Source organism: Phaenicophaeus curvirostris, chromosome 16, assembly GCF_032191515.1.
Source record: "Phaenicophaeus curvirostris isolate KB17595 chromosome 16, BPBGC_Pcur_1.0, whole genome shotgun sequence".
Classification (NCBI taxonomy): Eukaryota; Metazoa; Chordata; class Aves; order Cuculiformes; family Cuculidae; genus Phaenicophaeus; species Phaenicophaeus curvirostris.
In genome coordinates, this window is record NC_091407.1 from 2256677 (window position 1) to 2273579 (window position 16903).

The following is a 16903-nucleotide window of genomic DNA, read 5'->3' on the forward strand; positions in this document are numbered from 1 at the left end:
CTATCAACTGACAAAGACCAGAGAGAGGTTTCTGAGAGAAGGGTAGAAGGCATGGCCACAAAACTGAATTTCAGTCGAACACTGCTAATGGGAACAATACTTTTAACCTTGCCACAAACACAGCAAGGCTGAGCATCCCTCTTAGGCTTTATTGCAAGTGTGTGTGAAGTTTTGTTGAGATCCCAGGGACAAACAGCCTACAGACGAGGGGGCTCCTCATTTCCCTTTGGATCTAGAGTGATGTACGGTGGGTAGCATCCCCTCGGTGCCTGGGGTGGGGAGCTCAGCTTGCGCTCTCGGCTCCCCCCTTCCCCAGAGGTGTGTGTGCCCCTCTCCTGGCTCTAACCAGCGTGGTCCCCTGGGTGCTGCAGCACCTTGCAGAGAAGTGGTGCAGCTCTCCCAACTGCTCCACTGACGGGAGAGGACCGGGCAGCGTATGCTCCCCAGGGCGCTGGGCATCCCATTTCTGTGCTCCTGACTGACCTGAGTAGTCTGTCTCTCCTGAGAAAGACCCTCCACACGTGAGCCAAGCCTCTCCCTGGGCTCCTGCTTTTCCTGGCTCGTGCCTCCTGCTGCTGTTCCCTCCTGGGGAAGGCATGCTTGTGTTTGGCATGGGTTTTGCTGTCTGACGGTCTGTGCAGATGCAACCAGGCTGTTGTCCTCGGCAGGACTTGTGCAGAGTTGGCATTTCTTTGGGAAAATGCACAAAAGCTGAGCCATCCGTGGGTTTTAGAGAGATGCTTTCAGCCCTCAGACCCCACCAAAGCGGGACCAACTGGATCCCTTCTCAGGGACCTCACTATAATAGGTCTCCACGATCTCCTTGCTGGCGATGGAGATGGGCACAGGCACAAATGCAGTGCTAGCACCAGGCTGCTTTTGATTTGCAGTGACTGAGAAGCTGTTGTGTCCACTAACCACATTGTGCTTGTGTTCATCGTGCAAGGAAGCTTGCTCCCGCGTTCAGTAAGGCTGTATTAAGTATCCAATACAGAAGTAAAAAGGTTGTGATACATGGCTCTGAGAGACCGCAAGCCAAGATCTGAAAAGGAGAGAAATTAAAAAGAAATGCATTTTCAGCCTTCCTGTATGTCTCTCCTTGTTTTCTGCACTTGGCATTGCTGGGATGCTGGTTTTTGACTGAGAAGGAAGAGAAGTTAAGCTACTTTAAGTAAGGGGAATATTTCAAAGCCCCAGTCCAAGCTGATCTATGTTTTTACTGCTGTCTGGGTATTTAATGGATTTCTTTCACAAATAGTTTTTTAACAATTAAATGGCAAATCTGCAATAGGATAGCATACTCTGTTAGGAGAAGTCTTAAGCTGAGGTTTTGTATGTTAATTGTTAAAGGCCTGAACAGGGGGAGATAACTGAGAATCTTTATTGATTAAGCAGGAATTTGAAGGCTGTAATCACTCCAGACTTTGCAGGAGCTGTTTCAGTGGGAGCTCTGCATCAGGCAGGACTTGGACTTGCACTTGAAAATCTTTATAGACACCATGACTGAAATAGCAGGGAAAAGACTCTGCTTTTGTTCTTGGCTCTAGAAACCTCTCTCCCTCCCTTGAGCTCCCCTGCCTTGGTCACATTCTTTAATAACAACATATGAATATTGGCAGCTTGCAGGACTGCTTGCCGTGCCGAGGCTGCAACAGGTACTACATCAGTCCTCAGGTCTTGTTCAAACGAGCCAAAACTGACTTGTGACAGTTGGCGTCTTGCAGGCTGCCTCCTCCAACAAGGTCTTGGCAACAAGACTATGTGGTGTATTTCATGTGAGCAACAACACATTGTTTTTGGCAAGTGCACACACCAGAAATGACACCTTCCACAGTACATAAAAGCATTAGTTTGCTCTGTCAATAGCGAACTGCATGGTCAAGTAAGGTTTCAATGTTGTTTTTTAAAAAGGCTGTAATTAAACACTGTTGTGGCTTCTCCCCTCCAATGACTTTGGACTGCACTGGTGCGGGGATGCAAAACACTTGAGTGCGACGGAACACTAAGACTTGAACTCTGAAGCATATTCAAAATGCTGTGCAAGAGATGGAGGCCTTTGCCTTCTCACTTTTGCTCTTTAAATCGAGTGCTCCTGCTCCCTCCTAGCAGTCTGATCTGCCCTCGGTCTCCCAGGGAAATGAAATCAAATGACCACTCTTCAAAATAGCCATTTCAGCAAATTACATCCTGAAGATGTAACCGTTTGAAAAGAACTTGCACCCAGAAACTCCAGCTACTGCCCCTTTCATGGTGATATTTTTATAGGCTTTCCATTCTTATCATACTGGTAAACAAGCATTTTGATGCAGTGAGAGTTGGCAGGGGAAATCCAAGGGCTGCTTGTTATGGAAAAGTTATGATTTGTATAGAATTGCACAGGTTGCTTCTGACACTTAAAAGAGGCTTTCAGCATGGCAGCTGCCATTGTGCGAAATCTTTTGCTAATAAAACAGTAGAGGAAGAAATTAATAGCAGTGTTCAGCAGTGCCAGCATATTGGCAATGTCCGACACAATATGTACAACCCAGCTGTTGTTTATAGGCGATACGTAGAGGTGATACAGTATCATGATTATTCTTGGAGCCCAAAGTATGGCAAAAATAGAAGTTATAGTAAACAGAATGGCTGTTGTTTTCCCTGTCGAGTACCCTCGCAGTCGGAAATTGCTCTTCCGTCGCAGCTTGTACACAATGATGGAATTGAGGATGAAGAAGATGGAGCAGGGCACTAAGTAAACAGTAAAGCAGTGGATCCAGATGAGGACGTGATGCATTGATGTGCTTATGTAGTCTTCAATCCAAATGTTGGGCCACCAGTAGTAGGGGATACTGGTCAAAAAGCAGGTGATATAGACACTTACAATGACTTTTCGAGTACGAGCGGGATAGGAGACCGTGTGATACTTCAGTGGATGGCACACAGCTATATACCTATCGATTGTTAGAGGAACAGTAATCCAAATGGAAGTGTGAATTGAAGAAAATTCCAAGACCTCAATTATTTTGTCCAGTATCTGAGGCAACTGTTTGTTTAAGATGAAATCTTCCATGAGGAAGTCGACAAAGACGATGAAGAAGAGAACCAGGATGTCAGCAGCAGCTAGCGCTAGAAGATAGTTATAGGAGGATTTCTGCCTGCGAGCCACGAGCTGAGAAAGTATGATGACTGTCAAGATGTTTGCTGTGGAGACAGAAACAGAGTTAGGCTATTAAGACTTAATACTAGTGGGTTTTTTTTGAGCGCTTGCTTGGAGCAGTAGCTCTGTTCAAGCTCTGGCTCTGGCCAGGATAAGCATCCTGTAATCCAGTCCTGCCTGTCTCACCTGCTCTCCTACAGAAGGGTTCTGGGGAAGCATCTCCCTTTCCCCACAGTGGAAATTATCAGCTCCACAAAGACCTGGTTGCATATCCAGAGTTGTTCTTTGAGTCCTTCAACTGGAAGGCATTTTTCCTCTGAAGTGATACAGCTGAGCCTTTAAGGAAATCCTGCTGGTCACATCAGATGTGCTGGAGGTTCTGACTCAGCCCAAGTGTTCCCCCAGTTTCCTGAAAAAGCATCTGCTTGCAACTCTCTAGCCACGATACAGACCCATCACCTAACTCATGCCTAGATGTATTGCAAGACAAATAATATTGTGGTGAAGTGTTGAAGTGTCTGGTCTCTGCTGTTTCACTGTCTGGTTTGCTTCAATCTTCTAAAGCTCCGATTCAACTTAAAGCCTTAGTGGCTGCTTGAAGCTGTGCTAGGAGAGATGCTACTGGAAAGGCTCGGTCCTACAGCCCCTGGTCAGGCAGAGCTATGGATACAAACATTCCTGCCAGTCCTTAAGAGCTTTCATAGAGCACTAAGGTATAGCCAAACTTTAACTACTTGCTCATGTTTACTAGAGCTTACTGTGTAGTCTTGCATTGGGAAGAAAAATCTTATTATTCTTATTAGTAGTATGGCTGGAATGAGACAGGCGAGACTGTTCCCATCAGAAGTTTATATCACTTGGCTAGAATACCTGAAGCAGTGCTTAAAATCAGAGATCTGCTTTACTGTACAAGAGACTGCCAAATGTTTGTATTTGACATTTTCCTAAGTGTTCTATAAATCACCTCTTCTGTGCATCCAGTGCTTCAAACATTTCTGCCAGCTTTGATGGATTTCCCAAAACAAATCAACAGTAATTGTAACATTTCCTTTAAATCAGAGAGAAAAGAAGTTGCTGACAAGGTAATGATGACATAGGGCACATGTCCTACAACTGAAAATGCTAATTTTTTTTTTAAACTGTTTTACTTGGCATTGGAGAAAACTTCCTTATTCATAAATACATTTAAAACCTGCTGTCTGGGAGCAGGTTTCTGCCACCAGGGAAATGAACTGCAACACAGTGCTTGATCTTGGGTAACAGCCCTTGTGTCACCTATTTCTATATTAACTTAATATTAATTTTGTATCTTGGAACAAAACTAACGAAAACATGACAACCGACTGCCTCCTTCCATAAATAAACAAACCCCTGTGATCCTTCCCACAGTGTTGTCTCAAATCACCTTCAGAGGAATTTTGCACTCCATTAGCATGAATCCAACTGCATTGATTTCAGCTCAGAGCAGACATGGGAGACGAGAGGTGATAGAACTGCTGTGTCATTTTTCTCTTACTTATGAGATGCCTCTGTTGTGCCTGATGATGAGCCCTAGAGGTACAGTGAGTGATGCTCTGTCAAGGAAATCCTTGAGCTGGAGTGTTTATTGTGACTCTGCAGCCACTGTTGGCTTTGGCCAGCCGGGCCGAGTGGCTCAGCTTCATGGATATTGGATGTTACCCGTGGGGTTCATCTTATCTTTAAATCCTCTGGATGTGACTCGCTGCAGAAGCAGCAGCTGGAGCCAGTGTGCAGCAGGGGGGATGCCTGAGGATGTCTGTACCTGTTGGGAACTCCGGCCTGGCTGGCACAGGGGTTCCTGCAGTGACACTGAAGCTGTGCCCAGTCCAGGCACAGCAGCCCAGCTCCCCAGCCCTTCTGCCCACTGCCTGAGTCCCGCCGTTTGGTTTTAACCCAATTCTTTTTTCCTAGAGGAGCTGATTTATGAGGAATCCTTTCATCTGTACCCGCTCCCCCCACCTTTTTCAGGGTTCCTAGCAATGACAGTGACAGCATGTACTGAAACGCAAGTTATTTGCCTAACACCAGTGAGCTTTGCACGGTGAGCCGGATTAGAAAATTGATCTGACAAAGTACATGTAAGCTCTATCCAATTTTTCTGCAAGGGTTAGAGTATTTAGTACTAGAAATGCTTTCCCTGGGATCACATTAGGGCTTTTTCTCGCTGGATGAAATAGAGTAATATCGTTTACTTTGTGAAAACAGATGTATACCGGGGTGCAGCAGAAAGTTGCCAGTATGATAGTGTCTTAGCACAGTGTTTGGGAGTGCTTTTTCTGCTCCGCGCTGTATAGGGAAAGCAAAGATGAGCTACAGAGAAGTCTTAGCCCCTCACCTATTTCCTAGCCAGTGTTGGTCCTTGGCATGTCCTCAAACACTACCTAGCGCTCAGTAAAATGGGAAAGGGGTAGGAATGCTGTTCTGCATGAACTGGGTCCTTGTGCCAGCATCTCAGTGACTCCTGGGTGCCTCCTCAGTGTCCCGCAAACTCTCCTATGGGCAAAAATTACCTGCGTGGGTGAAAGGGGATGGGAGGGAGAGCATTTGCTACCACACTGTAACCTTATTTATGCTAATTTTTGCACTAATATTAGAGTCAGTGATGGGGACTGCAGCAGAGATGATGACAGAGATATAAAAATATCTGTTTTACTGTAATGTACGTGGAGCTACAGTGGCTGCATAGGTCAGTGCTCCTAAATTGTCCTGGATGGTCTGTTGCCCATTTCTTGCAGTGTTTTTAATAGATACAAAGTAGTAAAGATTGTCTGAATCTGAAAGAGATTGATCACTGTGCTGGGAGTTGATTAGGGGACGACAGATGGGAATTTTTGCCAGTGCCACCTGCTGCAGTGCAGTATTCTGAATTTAGAAATATCTGGTCGAGAACCAGGGCTTGATTAGGGACTAGCTGGCTGAAGCCTTGAGATGCTACTAGCAGATGATGAGAAGCAGCTGTAAGAAGTGGCAGTCTCAATTCCTTCCCTTCAGCCATGAGCATGCCTTCGAGACACAGCATCTCAACCTCTCTTAACACCCAGGCACCAACTGGTCCATCCTGCTCAAAATACAGCAACTTCCTAACTCAGCCAGGCTTCATTGTGGGACCCTGAAATCTCTCTGGATACCTCCTCTCACATTACCAGTTTCCAAGTACAAGTGTTGCATTGAAGTTCATGTGGTTGGAGTTCCTATGTACCTGAGAGGGATCATCCTCTCGCAGTAACCTTGGTTCCCAAGTGGATTTGGGTTTGCTTCCTGTACCAAGGCTGTATTGCCTTGCCTGCACAGCCCTTCTGGGCCTCCTTAAAGCGGTGCTTGTGGCCTGGACGTACAGTTTTTTCCCTAACTTCTTGTTTCATGGATTACAGTCATAGCTCAAATGCTGTCTAACTATGGTCTTGGTGGGGGATTCGCTGAGCTCTTTCCACTGAATATTATCACCGTGTGTGAGCTCAAACAGGAGCAATTGTATCTGCCTAAAGAAGAAATAGACATGTCTCTGGGCTTTGATTTTTTTTTTTCTTGAGAATGTTTTGCATGTACGTGTAGTGAAATAGCCTTTACAACATAAATGGTGGCACCGCTGTGTTGGGAATAAGGCGTGCTGTGTGGTTCAGTAGTTCAGCATCATAAACTACCTAAATGAAGTAGCTGTGTCGCTCACAGAATGTGATAAACATTAGGTCACTGAATATAATGGATGCCTTTTACCAAATACAGTTGTTGCTAGGATCCCTACAAATCATTGTGTGATGTATGAAACTACTCCGCAGGTCCTGCATGAGTCACCTGACCGGCACAGGCAGAGACGGTTTTACGAATGGGAAATTTTAAATTGCTTTAAAAAATGTTAGTAACATCTCCTCCTTAGATTTAGAAACTCTGAAACTTTATGTGCAGTTGGCTAAAAATATATGCTGAAAAAAAGTAATGTTTTGGCTTGATGGGAATAGATTTCCTCTAAGCTAGGGGGCAATATTATAATATAAATAGGTACCGTGCCCAGCAGGCAGATCTGAGCATGATTGCTAATAGTCATTTGCTAAGAGTTACCAGATTGGAGATGAGTGGTATTAAGCCATTACATCCTCTGGAAGCTCTCTTGGAAGATGATGACAATGGGTGACTTCTGATGAAGGCTACGTAACAGGAATTATTTAAAAAAAAAATGCAGTGGTAACATGAATATGTTTATTAATGATGTTGGCTATAGCCGATTATGCTGTCTTTCAAAATGACCGCTTGCAGAAGAGGGGCTTGCTTGTCTTTACAGAAGACAGCGCAGTTCTGTGTTTGCCTCTTGCAACCAGTGTGGGTCAAACCCAATGCTTCAGCAGACAGGGACAACCGCTGTGAACGGCACCTGCTCGTGGCTATCATAATTTGTTGTTTTTTTCGTTATCCTATCCTGAGATCCTTCCTTAACTGTTAAGAAGCATAAAGAGATACTTTACAGAATGTAATTAGTGCGATTCAAGTTTTTCGTTCCCTGAGAGTTCCTGTGAGGACTGATTTTGAAAATAAATTATTTGTTGTTCAACTTGTCTGAGCACCACTGAATGGCACTTACCCGCTCACCCCTGGTGGGGAAGGGCTGTCATGTCCTTCTGTTGGTGCCTGCATCATCTCCCAGAGGATGGAGAGGGATTCAAGACAAAAAATGAGCATCAGAAAAGAGTATCGCAGGCACAGAAGCAGGACAGCCACTACAGGTGGTTTCAAATCTTGGAGAAAGGCTCTCGTGTGGTCTGTGCTTACAAGTCCCACATGCAGGGTCAGATGGTGACAGCTCTAAGGGCAAAAGTGAACCTTGGAGATCAAGGATGATCAAGTTCTAGCCTAGGACAACTCCAATTCCCCTCCATACGCAGGCGACCAGGTTAGTGATTGCCAGAGAAAACAAGGCATGGCCTTGCACTTACGAGCCACAAGTGAATTAAAGAGTTTGTGTCAGAGACCACATTCTGACAATGAAACCTGGCCTCTGGGGCCATTTTTCTCGCTTGACACTATTTATTAGCTGAGGAGGCTCTAGGGAAGGCTGTAGTGAATGAGGTACTCTGCTCCATGGCTGGATTAGCTACCAGTGGGTCATGGAGGCCAGAGAAGGATTTTGGCTCAGCCAAAGGTGCTTCCTCACTGTTGGAGGGCACAGGAGATGCCAGCAGCTGGTATTCACTTTAAATGCTGCCAACCACTCAGGCTTAAATGCAGTAACTTGTCTGGCAGACAAGTGTAATTACGTTGTGTTGCTTTTGGCTTTCCTGGACTGTTGGAGTAGGCTTTTTTCCCCTAGTCTTTATAAATACAAATATTTCTGCAATATGAGAATGGCTCAGAAGGTGCACTAAGGCTAAGATGCTGGGAGGCCTGGTACGTGCTCATTGGTGACACGTGTAAATGTGATGGGGATCTGGTTCTCTTCTTGCTGTCTTCACCATCCTCATCCACGTTTTGCGAGCTGGGCCTACAGCGCAGAAAACTGCTAACAACTCTTGGACGTTTCCCTCCTCGTGAAGCCCTTCTTGGAGGAACCCACATAAGGATAAAAACGTCTAAAACTCACATCTTAAAATCTGGCCTTGAATCTTGCTACCAGAGCATTAGAACTTTCTAATGCAAATCGATGCTGGAAGGAGAAAAAGCAATCTGCAAAATAATGCAGAAATCATAGAAGGAATTTGGTTATTCATGCAATGTATCTGGACAGATGGAGATTTTCAAGGCAATTCGGGTGTCTCATTTGGTAGGTGTCTGTGGCTAAATGTGGGCTGTCAGTGAAGTTTAAGAGGTCTCAAGCTGAGTAACTGGAGCTCAAGGATGACAAAACCATTCTACCCTTTTGATTCTCAACGCCAAAACAGAGGCAGGTGCCAAAGGTATTTGATGGGATGACTAGGATGGAGGGAGGATGTGATTTCATAAGGACACTGGCATGAATTCTTTACTGAACATGAATAATTAAGAGGATTTTACCTTTAATTGTGGTTTTGCTAAAATAACAGTCTTTATGTCTTCCTAAAACATTAGGTAATGTAATAGGAGCTCATGATTGCAAGCCCCGTGGCCAAGCTTTCTCAGAGACTATGCCAACTTTAAACAATACGCAGGAAATTACAGGCTATGTAAAACCATTGCAGTTTGGCCTTATTTCCCCCACGGAGACTATGCTGCATCCACACTCGATTATATCACACTCTGGTGTGCTAGCCTGAACATTGAAGAAAACACACCTGGAATGAACAAATACCCTTGTCTGATGTAACTGACTGACAGGTAATTTGTCTTGAAACCAAAAGCAACCTCTAGTGCACCTATCTGCACAGTCAGTGCACCAGATGACTGAAAAGATGGAGAAGTTAAATGACTGTACATTCCAGTGATCCTTTTTCAGGTGGTACAAAGAAACAATTTTAGTGAAAAAAAGAATATATTCAGTGTTTCAATAGGCAGGCTTCTCTCCTCTTTCATGGATAAAGAGACAAAACTCCTTTTGGCCATCTTCTGTACCACTAATTCTGGTCCTACTTGGTTGCCTCTACTTCATTCCTTCTACACAATAGTACTGGTGTCCTGCAGGGGCGACCCAACTCAACCTTCTCCCATCAGGTCACCCCCAGAACGGCCTAGACAGTGCTCCAGACTTCAGGGTTTAGGATCCTTGTATACACATGTATCTTTATTCTGCAGAATGAAAATGTCTACAAGGTCTCCTGTGCTCAAGGAGTTAATTTTGGCTTCGTTTCCTTTTCTTATGTCTCAAAGTTTATGGGAAAAGAGATTAAAGGCTCAAAAAGGCCACCTGAAATGGAATGCTTTTGTGGTCAGGGATCGCTTTGCATTTGACATGTGAGAGCAAGTGCACACCGTGTCAGGACATCTGTGTTGATTGTTTGCTTACAGCAAACTGTCTTGACGTATGCCGATGAAGACCTTCTGCTGGCTCATTTCTGCTGATTCACCCCCATTTTACAGAGGGGAGGAGGAGGAGAAAACTAAACAAGGGGGTGGATGAAGAACAGCAGGATACTAGACTGTCTAGTGCTTCTGAATGGCTTGACTTAACAACTGGGGGCTCTGCATTACCCACCTACCGTGAAAACTGGCTGTGCTCTCTCTTTTGTGACGTTGTCATTTTAAGGAAAAATCTCCTTTGGAGTTTTTCCTTCCCATTCCATTTCAGCGCCATGCAAGGTTGTGCGCTTCTTGCTCTGCTGAGCCTCCCAAATATTGTACCTCGTTATCATTCCAGCCCTGACAGTGTTGTTTCCTACTGATGTGGCAGCAGAAAAACAAATTTAGCAGTTGTACTGTAGTGGTGTTCAGAGATGCACAATCAAGTCCTCTTCTGCCTTAGCGTGGATTCAGCCACACGCTTCCGCTCCGGCTGCAAGGCTTTAGCGTCCAGTGTCCAGACGTACTGACCAAACTAAATCATCTGCATGCCTTGCTGTCTCTGGTTCGGTGCAGGAACACTGTAATGAATCTATTCTTTTTCATAACGATTCTTCTTTCCTTAAAGAAAAAGCATTCATTTTACTATAGGAAGTGACTCCTTTGAAGCGTGTTAGCAGCATTTCTGTTCCCCTCTGTCCTGTAGTGCTACTGTAATGTGCTGCAGTGTCCTTCAGCTGCTTCGATAGCTGAGGTAAAGTTCTACCAATTTATTTGTTCTCCTTTAAGCAGGGTGCAATGTACTGGCTTTGCGTCCAATTCAGAATTTAAGTTGGAGAAAGTGTGGTCTTTGAATAAAAGGGGGGTTGAATCAGGCCTTGGGAGGGTTCAGTTCTTATTCATTGTGTGAATTCTATCTAATAAGTGACAGCTGAAGAGTGCTGTTTTTTCAAGGTCATAACTCTGCATGTAACGATTCTCCCACTCATATTTTCAGATCTTCCTTTAGCACTTCTATTGTTCAGGTGCGCTGTTATGAGAGAGGCTATTTATTCAGGTGTTGGAAATGCTCTCTTTAATCAGAAGCTTGTACTGTGATTGCAGAAGATTATACTAGGCAGGAGATGGCAGGAATCCAAAATGGGTCAGACACACTTCTGTACTGTCGTGTGCTGTACACACACCTAGCTTCTGCCCGCTTTGGTATTTACTGGGTGTACTACATGCCATGTGAGTCATCAACAAACATTGCTACCTGTCCCTCCTCCTCTTCGTGGTACTAACCAGGTTGTGGCTGTAAGCACAGAGCTGGCGATGCCTTTCAGGTCCCATTTCCCCCACCCCACGGTGGAGCAGAGGGGGCACAGCTGGGCTGTGGCGCGGTGCTGGCTGCTTAGATCAGGGATGCTCAGCCCCCACAGCCCCCTGGCAGCACCTGCCTTGCCAGGATGATAACTTTGGCTTACACGCCTCCCAGATCCTTACTCTAAGCTGTGTATGGGGCTCTAGAAGGATCAGTTCTCCATCATTTCAATTTGCATGGGTGCAGTGCAAATGTCACACACCTGCATGTCAATACAACCCCCTAGGGAGCACAGGCTTGCTGTGCAAGGACAGCCAGACTGTCATCTGTTAGGGGAAGGTCTGTAGCAAGTCGCTCTCTTGACAGTGTGTTAAAAAGGCTACGCGCTCCTGCAGAGCTTACACGTTCCTCTAGGTCAGGACTACAGCTTCTCTCTCTCTGCATGGAGCCTGCCAATTGCTCTCTGCTCATGGCTGAGCTTTGAATGACCTGGGTTGTCCCCACCTCCATGACACTTTGTTGAGCAATAGGTCTGACACGAAAGCTACTTGTTCGCACCCTCTACCTGGGAGCACCTGAGTGTGTTCAGGCAGATTTCCCAAGCTTGCAGAGTCCTGAATCTGCGTTTAGATCAGTATGAGTGCTTTTAAGTAAAAGCCTAAAGCACAAATCAAAGAAACGTTTGTGGACAACGCTCTCAAAGTTTGGAGTGGCACTTCCCTAGGGCATTGGTGTGAGTCTGTTACCTCCCGGGGGTGCTGTAAGGGTGCTGGGTATGTGCCTGGACTTCGTGTCACTGGGATGTGAATCCCTGAAGCTGAGTTGCTCCCCAGGTATGTGACTGATGGGGGGGCAAAGTGGAACCAGTGATCATACAGATGTTACTCTGCCTATCTGCACTGTCAGGAGGAGAAGGAGTAAGGACCCAGGGAGTATGGATCAGGCCAGGCCCTGGTTTAGGAAACGCTGCCTCTTAGTCCTTTTTTGGCAGCAGTATGCTAGACCTCTGATGGGGAAGGTGACTGCATGCAAGGCAGCTCAGTTGCCGCTGCAACTTTTAATGAAGCAGGAATCTGAGTCAAAGGCAGGTCAGGCTGCAGTGAGCACTTCTGCTTCTCTGCCTGACCCTTCTGGCTGTGTTCGGTGGCCCTGCCTTAGCAGGAGTGCTTTGGTGTAGCTGCTTTGTGCAGCTCTCACTGGCAAAGGGATGGACTGAGAGTTGGTACCTGTTGCTCTTAGCTTCCTCTCCCTACCAGACCTTTCCTGGATTGAATCACAGCAATTTCTTCCCTCCTCCACATCCAGCACCACCTCGTCTCTGGCATTTGCTCTCATTAAAGCAAGAAGCACTTCCATTAATCCTTTCTGCAGCCCATTTCTTGCCACTTAGCTAACTAGAGGTGCCTTTCTGACTGATGAGCAAGGAGAGGGCAGGGATGGTAGAGCAGGGGCTGCAGAAAGGCTCTGTAAATGACACGCCCTCCCCTCTAAATATGAGTATGACCCTGCTCCTAGTACTGCTGCCTCGCTCTGCTCCCCACCCTTGTGCTAATAGTTTCTCCCTGTCCCATGCAGCCTTCTCCTGGCAGAGGGACTGCACATTTGTGGGACACCTTTGCATAACTTTCTGGTCCCTGGTTGAACACAGAGGGAGAAAGAGCCGCTGCTGAGGTGCCCGAGTTATTTTACAAGGGAGGAAAGGGAAAGGATGCTCTCTTTGCATGCACAGTCTGGCCTGGCATTGCTTGGCCTCAAAGTGGAGTTGTTGAGTTAGTGAAATTTCCTTCAGACACTAGAGCAGGAAAGGCAGAAACAGAGAACTGGTTTCCCATCTCATCGGTCTTTCTCCAAGATTCGTGGCAAGGAGTTAACTGTTTCCATTTCAGCAAAACATTGCACTAGCACTGTATTTGAGGACAGATCCTAGATGATGCTTAAGTATTTAGCACCATACAAAGCTAATTACTCGAATCTCAGAAAATTCAGGGTTCTAACCGGTAATGTGTGCTACCTTTACAATATTCTAACATTAGAACACTGAAGAGCAGCTTCAAATTAAAAACACAAAAAGCTCTCTTTAGCATTGCTCTCACTCCATACCATCTGAGTCTTCCCTTAAACATACCCAGCTTGCGCTCATCTCTGTGTGGTCTCAGGGTGAGAATCACAAGTTTCTCATGCACTCAGCATATACTGTACGTGTGCAGTGGCCGGTGCTCAGTAACGTGCGCTGAACAAGCTGACACATTCATACCTGATGCAAGTCCACTGAACTCGGCAGCGCTGCACCCCCAAATGCTTTGGCTAATTCTGTTAAGCGCTGTCATTGGTGCCAGTGCTCTAATCAGCCAACGTCTATTCCCTTGAAATGCATGTCACCATTGCTAATTTGGATCATGCACCGACTTTAACCATGTTCTTAGAATCACAGTGTTAGGTCTGTAATTACAATGTAGTATCCTTAGGGAACTGGTGCAAGTATGTGCAGAGTGCTCATTAAGGGACTTTTCTTGTCTGTGCACATGAGGCTTTTCCCCTGTCTCAGAGACATAAAAAGGCAAGTTCAGTCTCAGACTGCTTCACAACAACTTCTTCACCTGATAATCTTGAGAGGGTCTCGGTCAGTTCCTAGGGGACAGGTGTTGACATCAGAGCTCGTCATTACTGTGGAGCTCCAAGCAGCCCCTAGAGAATTAATGAAGAGGAAACTACCTGCTCATCCCGGTTGCCTGGGTCTCTTCAGGCCAGGGCTGAGCCTTGTCAGTGCCGTGGAGCACTGACACTTGCCTATGCTCTGCATCCACTGGGAATAAACACAGGACTTAATTTTCTAGTTCTCTGAACTATTAGCCAATCTTCAAATTTTAATTATAAGCCAGGGAGGGGAAAATAAAAAAGCCAACACAACAAGCATCAATTCATATGCAGAGTGGTAATTGCATGTGTGCTGTTCAGAGACAGGTTTCTTTTCATGTCTGATTATTTTTTTTCTATGAATTAATTACTTGAAGAAGGAATTAAGGTGAACAAAGCCATTTCAAAATTGCACCCTATTAACTATTGCTGCTTACCACTGTCTGTAGCACCTTAAACGCGCAGCCGTACAGAGACACAACCCAACTCTCTTGTGTTGCACCCTTCAAATCCCAATTCCCCTGGTGCATGGGGTGGCTCCAACTTTTCCCGGCTCGTTCCACCTGCCCCGTGGAGCGTTCTGAGTCGCTCTGGGGCTGTGAAGCCGGGGAGAGAGCAACGAAGCTGGTGAAGGGGCTGGAGAGCAGGTCTTACAAGGAGCGGCTGAGGGAGCTGGGGGTGTTCAGCCTGGAGAAGAGGAGGCTGAGGGGAGACCTCATTGCTCTCTACAACTACCTGAGAGGAGGGTGTGGAGAGGAGGGAGCTGGGCTCTTCTCCCAAGGGACAGGGGACAGGACGAGAGGGAATGGCCTCAAGCTCCGCCAGGGGAGATTTAGGCTGGACATTAGGAAAAAATTCTTCACAGAAAGGGTCACTGGGCACTGGCAGAGGCTGCCCAGGGAGGGGGTTGAGTCCCCTTCCCTGGAGGGGTTTAATGGACGGGTGGACGAGGTGCTGAGGGACATGGGTTAGTGTTTGATAGGAATGGTTGGACTTGATGATCCGGTGGGTCTCTTCCAACCTGGTGATTCTATGATTCTATGATCTTTTCCCCCCCAGCCCGGGGTGGCAGCTCTGCCTGGGGGAGCCCAGCCTGCAGCCGCAGCAGCGCTGCTGTCAGCTCGCCGGCAGCCTCAGCCTCTCCCTCAGCAGGAGGAACCTTCTCCGCCTGGGCTGAGGCAGCGATGCCGCTGCGATGCTCCTGTGGCATCTCTGGACACCTCCGTGCTGCCAACGCTGTTCGCCTCCCAGCCTGGAACATCCTTTCCCTCCCCATCTGGGGTCTCTCTCGCTTCTCTCCTCTCCAGCACCTCCGCTTTGTCTCTGTCCCCCTTGCAAGTCGAAAACCGCGCTCAAGGTGACACGGGCTGGTGCCAGCGGGCTGGGACTCGGTCTGAGCCCCGTTACCTGCTCTCAGCGACCTCCGTGTCAGCATCGTCCTCGCGGGGCACCGACCCCAGGGCTGGCGCTGCAGACGCCGCGTCCCCATCAGCCGCGGGTCGGGCTGCCGGGGGGAGCGGGGCAGGGGTACGGAGACCCCCCCAGACACCCGGCAGCGCCGGGGGGCAGAGGGACCCCCCGCTCTGTCGTTAAGCGGCACCAACTTCCCCGCGGGCCGGGAGCGGCCACAGGGAGAAGCTCCGAGAGCCTGCCCCCCCCCCGCCCCCCGAGCCCCCCACTCACCCGGCAGCCCCAGGCAGAGCAGCAGGCTGTAGTAGACGACGGGCGCGTAGCCCAAGCCGCAGCCATAGCGGTGGTGCGCCAGCAGGGAGCCGTTGTGGAGGTGGTTGTGCTCCATGGACCCGCTCGCCCCTCGCGCGCTCGGCGGCGGCCAACGCGGGGCTGGGGCGGGACCAGCCCGGCCCCGGGACCCACGGGGAGGAGGACGAGAGGAGAGGAGGAGGAGGAGGAGGTGGGGTGGGGGGGGGGTACCCGGCGGAGAAGGGCGCGGGGAGACCACGCCTCGGGGCTGCCGCTCCGCGCCCCTCGGGAGCCGCGTCCTGCCCCCCGGTCACAGCGGGGGAGGGGGCCGCAGAGCCCACGCAGTGTCCCCCCCCCCCCGGCCAGGGCAGCGACACCCCCCGCCGCATCGCGGGCTCCGAGCCCCATCCAGCCCGGCCTCGGGCACCCCCAGGGCCGGGGCAGCCGCGGCTAACCTGGGCCAGGGCCTCACCGCCCTCAGGGCGAGGAAATTCCCCCTTATGGCCAGGCTAAACCTGCCCCTCTCCAGTTTATCCCCATCGCCCCCAGTCCTATCCCCACGAGCCTTTGTGAACAGCCCCTCCCCAGCTCTATTGCAGCCCCCTCAGGCACTGGAAGGTCGCTATAAGACCCCCTCAATCTTCTCTTCTCCAGGCTGGACACCCCCAGCTCTCAGCCTGGCCCCTACGGGAGGTTCTCCAGCCCTCGGATCAGCCTTGTCGCCTGCTCTGGACCCGCTCCACACGGACACTCTATTCCTCATCTGGAGTGTTGTGTCCGGCTCTTACGCTGAGGATTCTAGAACTGGGCACATCACTCCAGATGAGGTCCCCCAGGAGAGGAACAGAGGAGCAGAACCACCTCTCTCAGGGAAGGGCAAAAAAAGGGAATTTTTCTCCCAAGTTGGTTCGCTGGTCAGTAGGGTAACAGAGGAGCACAGACAGGGTTTATTAGCTTGTCAGTCCTGGATTAGCCCACGAAATGGGCTGGAAAGAAAGTAAGAAAGTCATAAATCCAGAGCTGAAGGTTTACATCAACAGGACCGAAGCACAGAGTTGGAGTTAGCTCAGCTGTCGTTGCCCATCGCAGCGCTGCGGGGTGAGGAGCGGGTGCCCAACGCTGGCACCCGTTGTGCTTCCCATGAGCGAGCATGCGGGTCGTTCCCAGGAAGCAAGGGGAATCGGGATTTCAAAACCCTTCTCCACCTATTC

At 48.4% G+C, this 16903-nt stretch overlaps 1 protein-coding gene across 1 annotated transcript; it reads right to left on the reverse strand.

Annotated features, from left to right (window-relative positions):
- Positions 1-1754: 1754 nt before the first annotated feature.
- Positions 1755-15836, reverse strand: GPR139 (G protein-coupled receptor 139). The gene is made up of 2 exons (XM_069869829.1): positions 15675-15836; positions 1755-3180 (listed from the first exon to the last, which is right to left on the reverse strand). The coding sequence occupies exons 1-2, from the start codon at positions 15787-15789 to the stop codon at positions 2246-2248; spliced, it is 1050 nt and encodes a 349-aa protein (XP_069725930.1). The 5' UTR covers positions 15790-15836; the 3' UTR covers positions 1755-2245.
- Between the last annotated feature and the right edge of the window lie 1067 nt (positions 15837-16903).